Source organism: Paramormyrops kingsleyae, chromosome 10 (assembly GCF_048594095.1).
Source record: "Paramormyrops kingsleyae isolate MSU_618 chromosome 10, PKINGS_0.4, whole genome shotgun sequence".
Classification (NCBI taxonomy): Eukaryota; Metazoa; Chordata; class Actinopteri; order Osteoglossiformes; family Mormyridae; genus Paramormyrops; species Paramormyrops kingsleyae.
Genome location: NC_132806.1, coordinates 23,439,744 through 23,451,503, shown reverse-complemented (window position 1 = coordinate 23,451,503; position 11,760 = coordinate 23,439,744). Strand labels below are relative to the sequence as shown.

General features: G+C 40.4%; 1 protein-coding gene across 1 annotated transcript in view; it reads right to left on the bottom strand.

The window, feature by feature from the left end:
• Positions 1-629: 629 nt before the first annotated feature.
• LOC111859870 (ephrin-B1) overlaps positions 630-11,760 on the bottom strand; it is a 70,283-nt gene continuing 59,152 nt past the window's right edge. The window contains exons 6-7 of the mRNA XM_072717549.1: positions 8,360-8,479; positions 630-4,990 (exon numbers count right to left, since the gene is read on the bottom strand). Coding sequence (XP_072573650.1) covers positions 4,611-4,990; positions 8,360-8,479 — 500 coding nt within the window. The 3' untranslated portion in view covers positions 630-4,610. The remainder of the gene's footprint in view (positions 4,991-8,359; positions 8,480-11,760) is intronic.

Sequence of the window (11,760 nt, the reverse complement as noted above, 5' to 3'; positions counted from 1 at the left end):
TCAGATCCCAGAAAACTGCTTTATGCCCATGCTAATTATTTGAGTTCTGTAAATAATTTTGTCCATTTAATTGTCTGAGGCCAGTGGGGGTATTCTAGCGTCCCCAGTTTATGAGAAATGCATTAATATTTGACTGTATAGTTCTTCATGCACCTGATGAAAATGACTGGATGGCTGATAGTCTACCAACCCCCCCCCCCCCATCTTTTCTTAGCCATTTTAATTGCTTGTGTAATTTAGAAATACATTTTACTCCAAACGAGTTTTTCAGCCTTTCAGGCAGGGCGGTGCTCAGTATCTATTGTCTGCTTTTGATCATGGAGATTGCACCTGCTCCACTGCCCCGGAAACGTTGCCTCGCGGCTCCTTGCTGCAGACCTGCTTCCATTACTCATTACTCTCTGCCTATATAACGTGTATATACTAATAAGGGGTCTGTCTTTTCAACATTAACCCAAGGTTACTGGACGTCGGTCTCTCCCCGAAGCACTTGTCCAGTGTAGCTTATACCAATAAGCACAAGGTATTTTTCCGGAAACATGATGTACAGGATTCCAGTCCACAACAGCCACCCCCCCCCGCCCCCCATAATTAAAAACAAGGACAAATTAAGATCACTCAACACTGACTTCCATAGGAAAAATTTATTTATCAATATGCAATATCAGGTTGGCTTGGCACATGGAATTCAAATTCCATTGTAACTGGTTATTTTGAGTAAAAGCTGCAAATTCGAACGAAACAAACGAACAGTGAGACATCTGTTGAGCTATACGAAAAACATCAATTCACAGGGATTGAGTACATGTACTAAGAACTGTATCTTTAACAGAAAACTGTTACCGAAGCCAGGGAAAGTGAGCAACCAGTCTTACAGCATGGCAGATCAACTGGGAATTTTAAATAATAAAAATAATAATTATAAGAACAATAATAATAATAATAATAATAATAATAATAATAATAATAATAAAAAATAAAAATGTTTCTTCCCAGCAGCTCCATGCAGGCGGAAAAAGGTGAAAATTAGATACTGTTTAGCTATCGATGGAAGTTCCTTTCGCATCGTTGTTTTGCGACGCGGTAAACAATCTGGGCTGCACTGGCCGGAACGGTGATTATTTCTGCTGATATCAGAGGGACTTCCCTGCGGTGGCTGGTGTTTATTACACAGAGTGCATGGATAATATTGTGATAATATTGTGGTATTCCACAGAGATGGATTGTTCAGCTTTGGGCTCATGGAGCAGTGCAATAATGGTATGCAGGGGACTCATTACTCCCCGGCAGAAAAATAAAAAATAAAGTAATAACCAGGCTAAACCAAATGCTTTGTGGGGGGGGGGGGGGTGTCTGATGATCTCTGCCTGCAGTTGCACAATTAGCTCCCTTTGTTTTAGGCTCTATGCTCACAGCGTAAGCGTGTAAAAGGTGCGGACAGCTTCTGGGACCAGTAAAGGGATACAGTTAATTCTCAAACGTATGCCGCTGACACCCGGAGGAAATACTTGTGTGAAATCAAATTTCTGCTACTGCCAAGACTCAAAGGTGGAACACACATGTTTTGTGGTTCCGAAGGCAACATGTGTTTCTGACCAGTTGTTCACTTAACCTGTAGAAGGTTCACTACCGTGTTGTGATATGTGGTCACTGTGTCACAATGGCGAGTGGGAACTAAACAAAAATGGAACACACATTTCTAAGCTTTGTCTCCCATATACCGTGGATGATGCTGAAAACAATATGGAAAGTATTTGCTGTGTAGTGAACCTTATAAAGTACTATTTCCTGGCAATATGTGGCACTTCAGACAAATTCATATGATGCGTAACACCAACTCTAAGAGGTTCTGTATTATTGTTCTTTTTACTAACAAAAAAGTGAACAAGAAAATAATTGAAAAGTTTATACAAAATGCCTTAAATGACAAATATTTACAAAAATTCTGCATTAAAAAATCTATATTTTAATTAAATGGGGTCCTAATAAATCGTACTTTTAAGCTTATCTATTTTAACATATTTACAGTTTCAATTTCATTTTTGCCAAATTGTAAAGTGATAACAATGAATACCATTCAAATAAAATAAAATTAAAACAATACCACAAAAATGTCAAAAAGTGTCATACGTAAATTGGCATTTCAAAATGGATTTTACATGCTGAAAATGTTTATTCTGTTAAAAATAAACAGTATGAATTAATGCAAATGTCAGGGCCGCCATATTCTGTGAACAACGTATAAAAAAAGTTTTTAGGAGACTGATATGACACACACTGAATGTATCCAGATCAGAGAACAGCAGTGACATTTTTTCCTGCAACTAGAGGCTAAAAATCAGGAAGCTATAACAAAACCAAACCATTTTAATAAAAAATGTCACACCTAACTGTAAAGACAGTGATTTTTCCAAAATATAAATTTGTTCATTGCTCTGAAATCATCTGTGGCCTTCCAATTACAAACCGAAGCTAAATTCATGTTGCTTCATCAAGCAAAAAATCTGCTTGACATCCATTTATTTATTCATTTATATTATTATTTTTTTTATTCCGCCTGTGTCCCTGTCTGACTTCTGCTCTGGTTCTTCCTCTTTAATTATACCAAGTCTTTTAGCACTCGTGTACTGACTGAAGCAAGAGCTGGTAAAGACAAACACACACACGCACACAGAAAAAAATGGAGGATTTGTTCAAATGGCATTCGTAACCTGCAGTGGGATCCACCTTATCACTGGCAGAAAATAAGCGGAGTGGAATGTCTGACAAAGTCATGCTGCTTGGTATTCTCGTGCTGTCCCTAAAAATGAGCTGCAACAAAGAAAACCAAGCTTGTTTCTTTCTTTCTCTCTAGAAGCTAACCGGTAGGTGGGCGTAAACAACATATCGACAAATAGCTACACAGAGCAGGCGCAGGAAAGATGTAACAACTTGTTTAAATTAACAAAATGCTAGTAACTGAACAGCAGTGAATCTGTATACTTTATAACTGATCTATAGTGTTATCCTTTAACTAGTATTTGTAAAAAAAAAAACTAAAAAAAAAACTGCATTGAGATAAAAAAAGCCCGTCTACAGCCTGGAGGCAGAGTACTAATAAATAATATTTCTCTTTAGAACTATTTTTGTTCTAGTTATTGTGTGTCTATATGTAGAAGGAGACACCCGAACAGAAGGCCTATCTGGCAATTACTGTAATACTCTTCAGATGACGTGCGTGGCAAAGGGCCTTTTCACAGGGTGCTGCATGTTTGATCGTATCCCATACTGCAATGAATCACCATGTTGCCACAGAGAACGAAAAAGGTCTATGGGTGCTGAAGGAAAAGAGAAAAAAGATGCACACAAACCACAAAACGAAACTTCAGAATAAACACTCTTAACTTCCTTCTCTTTTTAAAACCTGACTTCAAAACATGTGGATTCGTCAGAATGTCACAAACGAGGGCGCTTACCATGCTGAGACCGGAAAGATCTCCACTTTCTCTGATAACATCTTAAAAAAATGTAAAACTTCCTACCTTCAACAAACTCGTTCGTGCTGCTCCCCCCCCCCCCCCCCAAGCACATCTTGGGGAGGGTGGACACACAGCACCGTAATTTATTATTCTTTTTCTTAAGTAGTTCTGAAGATCTGCAGTCATAACTTTTTATCGTTCACGTCCGACTCGCACCTGGCAAATCTTCAGCACGAGCTGCAGCCGGTTTGGCCCGTTAAATTTGTCTTTGGGATGCCACAGGCACACTGTTCTTGTCTGAACACAGTTAGGCACCACCGGGCACTGGTAAGACTGACAGCACTCGTAAATACCTTTCTTGGCGATGCTTCGGGATCGAACGGACAAAAGGAAATATGAATTTTTTTTTTTGCCTTACAGAAAACAATGACCTCCCTAGAGTTACGGCTCACACGTGATGTTTCTTCGCCAAATAAATGCACTGCTACTGAGATATGATAACATGAAATACAGGAATATTTACCATGATATACTGTAAATGCAAAGAACAAAAAAAGAAAAACCTGACGAGCAGAATTATGAGAAGAAAGAGCGAGTTAACTTTGATGAGAATAATGCAAGGTAAACATCATAGTGTGCAAGAGAACGGTGCTGCTCTATCTGTCGCAATGTGCCCTGTTACCTGAGCAATTCAGAATGGCTTCAGCTTGGTGACGAAGCCAGCGGACATACCCTGTTCCTTCTCACTACCACACAAGGAGAAAGGCTACTGATTCAAAAGCCTAAACCATGTATCCCATCTCTTATTTGCTATCCAGAAATATACCATGGCTAAGACCAGGGAACATGTGACTGCTTAATACATCTGCAGGTTAACAGGAAACAGGGCGCGGACAGGGAGAAGACCCATACGACCTGCTGCTGGCTCACACAGGAGAAGTATTAATGTCCTGACAGCAGTCTTTATGTAGACCTTCTGACTTTCTATTACTCTTTTACGTTTTTATCTTCGCTGGTCATCGTTTAAATGTCCTCCAGCTTCAGAAGGTCTAGGTAGTAAAAAAAATTAAAAAAAAAAAAAAAAGTAGGCCATAATTTCCTAAAATCCAAACGTCCTACAAAATATCACCGCTGCACTTCTCTTCTCCATCTTCACACCTTGTAATAAATGTTAGCGGGGCTCTGGGGGGGCATCTCCTGGACTATGTAGACTGGGTGCCCGTAATCCCCGCTCACTTTCTCGTAGTGCGGGCAGTAGTTGTTTTCTGTAGTCCGCAGCGGGATGATAATGTCACTGGGCTCAGAGCCGGCGTTCCCGGAGCACTTGGGGCTGGCCAGCGTGCTGAGCGTCAGTGCTGCCGCTCGCTGCTGTGTGTGCTTCCTCGCCCGCTTCCGGATCTTGATCAGCAGAATGATCAGGAAGATGATGATGAAGAGGAAGATGACGCAGCCCGCCCCGATGGCTGCGAAGAGAGCCGCCTTAGAGCCAAAGATGCCCTCGTCCGTAATAGTCTTGTTTTGGTTGATGCTACCTGTGTTGGGGACAAAGGGAAATGGTCATAGAAAAGCTTTTAAAACAGAGGAATCCCGATGAAATCTTATCACTTTCTTTGTTTCCAGAACTGCAGGTGCTACGAAACAATAAAGACAAGAACAAAAATGGGGAGAAAAAACGGCAAAAACTGGAATAAGCCAGCAGTTGCTATAGCAGCTTAGGGTAAATTAATTAACAGCTTCAACAGGTAATATCGAAAGCTCCTTCCCATTGTTTTGATGACAAAGCCCTTAATGATTGTTCACAGGCAGACGGTATAAAATCAGGTTCTCCCTGTTGAGGGTCTCAGGCTGCATTAGCTATTGGGTTCAGATGCTCCATTCTTTGCCTATGAAAGACCCACAGTGGCAGGGCAAATTGCAGCTAAGAGGCCTACTTCATGTCATGGGGAAAGGATAAGGCTTCTACAGCAGACACACTTACTGAAAGACACACAATCAGACACAGAAGTGTCAGCCCATGCAGAACCATTTTTTATTTTCCCTTCCAAAGCAACAACAAAAAGATTAACATTCACTAAATGCTTTCAGATCCAGCATTCAAGTAACCAGCAAGTTCAAGTTACCAGCACAACCATAAAATACCACTGCAATTGATAAGTAATAACACTATTTTACAAATAATTTATACAAAACTAATTAAAACTGAAATAGCCAAGAAAAGCAGCATGATTTAGTAGTATTTCTGCTTGTTCCATCATTTGCGTCACAATTTCGAATATCGAAAGACTCGAATGATGGCAGTGTCATTTCAACGTTTTAAAATAACAATACTATAACAATTCCTGTGTCTATAAAAGGATTAAAGTAATTGCAAAAAAATGTATTACAAGTGTTTTTCAAGAATAACACTGAACAATCTGGAAAATTCAACTATCAGGCAGTGCCTCAGTCCATGATGCTGTCGCATGAGAACTTTCACTGTATTTTTTTTTGTTTTGTTTGTAAAATGTCAGGGGTTATCTGGCTTGAATTGAAACCATTAACACAACTGAATCTAATCTTGATCTTCATCTACTTTACAGGGGAACAGAAAAAAAATCCAAGTCATTAAACAGAGACAAGCTTGTCTTTTTTTATAACTCGCACGTTTCCTGCACAGCCCCCTTTCCCTACCATGCACCCTACACTATTTATACTCCGCCGCGTCCCACGGACCACAATCTCGGCAACAGTGCGCACAAACAGGCTCCGCGGTCTTAAATTAAGGCACTGAACTTCCTCTGCAGATGACAGAAAGATGGCCTCATAAGCGATCCCTGAAAGGAACAGATTCAAGAGATTCGGTTTTTTTCCAGCACAAAAAGGGAAAAGACGGGGGGGGGGGGGGGGGGGGGGGTAGAAACTTTCTAAAAGCAGATAGATGGAAAGGAACCTGCTATTGATCTTGCTGGTGTATGAAACTATAATTTGAATTCTTGTCGAAAGCAATGGAGCTTAACTGCCTTCTGTCCTGCCCTATATTTTTTAGCTTGTCAAAACAAGCCAGCTAAATTAGAGTGTGTCTTCAGACGCCCGCATCTGTTATGGGATATGTGCTGGGAAATTTAGCAGCAGTAAATACCTCCTGTGTGCAAATCAAATTTTAGATTTTCTATGAATATGCCATTAGATTACACTTGAAATCTGCTGTTATAAGCACTCTATGACCTGTGCTTCTTTTTTGACTCATGCTGGACTCATGTCTCCATTGCTGTCAAGGTTACCGACGTTTGTAAACGAAGATATACGGTCGACACACTGAGAGTCCTGAAATACATAGCTAGCTAAATTAAAACACGAAGTTCCTCAGAAGCGCAGACTAATTTCGAACTGTTTACTTGGACTACAGTCATGACGGGTATGAAACATTTCTTCTACAACAGCGAATGTCCTTTCAGACTTGCATGCACGCACACGCATACATGCACAGCCTTGCACGTGTACAAACCGGCCCATGGCGTTTTCCCATACTTGTTTTCCGTAAGGCTACCCACGGCATCTTCACATTCGCGTTTTGACCGATGTGCCTTTTACCTCGCGAGCCTCGTCAGGCAGACTCGACCGGGTTACTGTGGTGCTGGAAGAATTTGGCTGCCAGTCAGCCGTGGCATTTCAAAGACGGGCATGATCAACAACGAGCTTTATTACATTCCTCGCTGGTCTGAGGGCAGTGCACAGCGAGCCAAAGCTTACCTCGCGGCCTCTTACGGCACCATCTATCTTTTATGTCCTGAGCCGAATTACAGCTGAAACGATGGATCGGTACATAGGACACCCAAAATAAATGACAGGAGAAAGCTTTCACTTTGACAAAAGATTGGAGAAAACAAAAAAAAACGGGGTTTTTGGCTCGATGCCAAAAGGGAGTCATGGCCATTTTCCCTGTACATGTGATTTTGTTTTGTCCCTAGAAGGGCCAACGTTTGCAAGAGGAAATTACTTTCCGAACCCTAATAAAGTCTGACTTTCTTCTGCTTAGCTTAACAAAAAAAGAAAAAAGAAAAAAGGAGCTAGGAGTGAAACACCAGCAAAAAAGCTACAGCACAAATTAACATGTCCAGCTTGCAGAGGCCAGAAAATCCCTTATTTTCTTGTCAGCCCTGTTGACCGATTTTAATAGTCGCTGATAATCTTATCCGCCGCTCTATCACAGTGCTGCGGATATGGTTTTGATTTTTCATTACCACACTTGAGTGGCATGTCTATCTGCATTACCACTTAGCATAATTAAAAACCAGGGCACTGCAACCTCCCCCCCCCCACACACACCATCACCCGAAACCAACAAATTTACGTGCTGTTCTCAACAGAAGACGCAAAAGATAAATGAGCAGTAGACAAGCTCTTTCAAGGGGTTTCACATGTGTGGTAAAATCGAGGCTATATCAAAACCACACTGATGTGACCGCAGAGCTCACAGTAAGAGTCACATGGACAGATGGGATGAGAAAGAAGCTTCCAGAGTGACAACATGAGTACGTCCTCAAAGGCCTCCTCTTCTGCCTCACATTTGAAACCTTTTGGCGTCAGTTCTGGAAGTGTAGGAACACTCCCGATTTTTTATATTCGCACAAAGACCCAGGAAAACGTACTGACAGCATGTATTTTATGAAAACTTGAGTATGGACTAAGTTTATGAGTTTTTTAAGTCCATAATTCATTGTTTGCATGTTGCATTATCAGTGCTATAAACCTAATTCAAACGACTGCATTTTATAACATGCACACAGAAAGCCCCCCCTGATTCCGGCTTACTGTGAAAAATTTCTGTGAGGCTGACAAATGCCAGCATGCCTGAAAAGCTGCCGACAGGAAGCTGAGGAAGCGGCCGTGTTGAGGCACGCTTCATCACAGGAGTCACTTACCTGTACTGCCTTTCCGCTCAACCTTATCCTTGCCAGGAGGTCTGCTGGTTGACTCCGTGCTGTCCTTGTCCTTGCCAGGGCTGTCGATTATCACTGGGTCTGACACCACGGTGTTTGGGTCTGAAAGAATGATAAAGAAAAAAAACAGTATAAAAATAACGATCATGCAAATCCAGAAGTTTTTGGTTGCTGAGTTTCATTTCCATCTTTCTTGCTATGGAAAGGGACAAAGGATTCCCTGATATACACACTACTAATTACTTAGACTGTTTCCCCCCCATACCATGTTTCACAGCAACCTTCTTCCAGTACTCTTGCTTAGTCTTATTACACGTAAAGTGCGACAAACAGCAGGTGAGCGCAAAGTGCCCAGCTGTACGTCCAACATTCACTTGTCCGGACCTCTGCCAGAGGCCTTTACAGAAAATTACTCTAAGTACTTGTCCTTGCGAGAAAAGAAAAAAAAAACCCTGATTGCTATTACATTCATATACTTTATGGTGTATCTCTAGAGCGCTATATAACGGTTTAAGAGAAATGATTATAGGCGTTAGCAAATAAGAGCAATTGAATTTCACAGGCTGGTCATTAGTGCAGATATATTTTGCTGTGCCGGTTCTCCCGAGAACACTAGATCCCAATGAAAATTACTGTATTTAATTTGTTTTGTCATAAAATGGAAAGGATTTCTTGAATAATGTGCTGAGCGCATATTTTCCCGTCCTCTTAATTCCAAGCATGACATTTAAGAGAATACAGTATAATCTTTATTTGAGACGCTTTTCTGCCAAACTAATGTCAGTTTGGTAAGAAATGTAGGGTACCTTGGGATTATTAACACGGCAAAGACCAGTACCTATATAGAGGAAGAAAAAAATACCGAGAGGACTATTGTGTATAAATGAAAACCACATGGTACAATTTAGATATACCATATTTCATTTGTTTATTTGTTTAAAAGGGAAAAAAAGAACTCCAGTGGTCATTCATGTGATTTCCTCCTTATGTTTTGACTTTAAATTATGACACATCCCATTATCATAATAGCTACATTTGATGTTGGATTAACTTATCCTATAGTGACTCAAAACTTCTCTGTGAATGTATAAACAAAGACTGCCAGTGGAAAGTAGAAGATTCAGTCCAGGGGCTCGTGCTGATTCTCTTCTGTGGCTTCTTAGATGCCAAATGCCTGGAGCGATAGCTTTAAGTGGAAAGAATCATAGTTTTGCTAGCTAATGCACAAATACCGCGTTTTATGTTCTATTTAAAGCGTCCAGAAAAACTAAGCAGTAAGCTGCAGAAATGTAACTATCAGCCTGTTTAAATGGTCGCGATTCATTTTAATTCTGAACATGAATTCAGACATTCACGCTTCAATAAAATTTGCACTTAAATATTAGGGTTGTAGCAGTCTGAACCCTCGTCAGCACGTCCAGACTTGGAATGCCTAAGTACTGATGTAAGACTGACATGCTGGTAGATGTACTGCCAACACAAGTATGTGTGTATGTGTGTTTCTCACTCAGGCGGCTCCAGGGTAGGACTAACTCATATTCTGAATGTTTCCCCAAAAGACATAAAGAGCCTACTGTCAGACCTTGGTACCCAAACATTTTTAAGTGAAATACTTGCAGACTTGTGCCTTGTGGTTACAATAACCAAATACCTAACAAATTTGATCTGCCTGATAATGTCCATTCTAATGTTAAAAGTACATTCTAAAAATCTTATTTTCTCTTTTATGCCCCACCATAACTTTACGCATAATTATATACTTAAAGTCATAATTATGTGCATAATCCATAAAATGATTCTCCTTGCCAGTGTTCTGCCCTGGGAGGTTAAAGGGTTGTTGAATTTAACCAGCTATAAATTTTGAAAGAAAATGTAATGTATGAGAAGCCAGGAATTGTGATTTGTGAAAAAAAATAAAAATAAAACAAATTAAGCGAAATAAACATAGCTGTGGAAAAAATTAAGGGACCACAGCACAATGTTTCACTCATTTCTCAATTTATGGGTGTATGTCTTTGAATAATATATATTTTTCTGCAAACTGCAGTCTGGTTCTTCCTTATTTCTCATTGATGAAGGACTTCTTCCTTGCTTTATGGGACCTCAGTCTTGCGTTTAGGACCCTGACACACACTGCCCTAGCAGTGCACTTCACACCTGCACTTAATGTTTCCCATTCCTTCTGAAGGTCACTTGATGTCATCCTCTGATTCATGAGAAACTGTCGGATAAGTTAACGGTCATCTCCGTCTTTAAAATGTCGCTTCCGCCCTTTACCTGGCTGGTTTCTGGTCCTTCCCAGTGTCTCCTGCTTCACCTTATTCTTGTGTACTGCTGTCTTAGAAATTTTGAACCTGGAAGCATCCAGCTGCTTAGCGTAGCTTCTGCCAGCAGAACCACAGTTAAACCATGACTTAAAAATGCAGATTTGTTTTAAAATATAGAGTGATCTCTTAATTTTTTCCACGGTTGTATATGCAAATCAGACAAATCAAATAATGACACACAAAAACACTGAAGGAAAGAATGCACAGGAAGATGGGGTTTGCTTATGAAGTCTGTTTGCACCTGACAGGTGGGTTCTGGTTTGGCAGATCAGCATTAATCTGAGAGCATCTCAGCTGCGAAGCTCTACGAATGAATAAAGTGCATCACCAATGCCCCCTTAAAGAGGTAGGTCTGACAGAGTTTTAAGTCTGCATTCTGCCCGAAAACCAGAAATATTCACTTACCCCTAGTGACACTCTTAGACAGAATTATATTCAAAACCCAGGCATAGCAAAATGAGTAATGCGAATGGCCTGATATGAACTGTGTATATAATACCATTCATGATTCACTATTTAATGGCCTTTAAGACCATAATTAACTTAAGGGTCATTAAAGCACAAACAAACAAATAAATGAACCAAACACTTGAGAAAGGACATAATGAACAAAGAGCTTATAACCCAACGTGCGTAACTGGAAGGGCCGAGGTAACCCACAGGGGTGACGACAGTCCGATGTGTCAATTACCACACATCCACGGAGCAAAGGGTCCAGAATGTTCTGTCGGGAAAAGGGGAAAAGTCCCCCGCTTCAATGGAAATCAGCAGAATTGCGCCAAAGGAATGCACAAATAGAGGGACCACAAGATGTTTTTTTTTTCTTTGTTTTATGATTAAAGTGCCAGAAAGGCTGTGATAATTATGTGTAATTATGGGGGAAAAAAATACAACCAATGTAGTACTGCTTTCACAGCAATGAAATGCGTGTTTAAAAATTCAAAAGGGAAACCAGAAATCCAAACCAAGCCATTTGATATTTTTATTTTGCGCTATGCTGTTGATGGACTTGTTTTCCTTTCGCTGTGCTTTCCCCCCAGACTTCAAAATTAACCA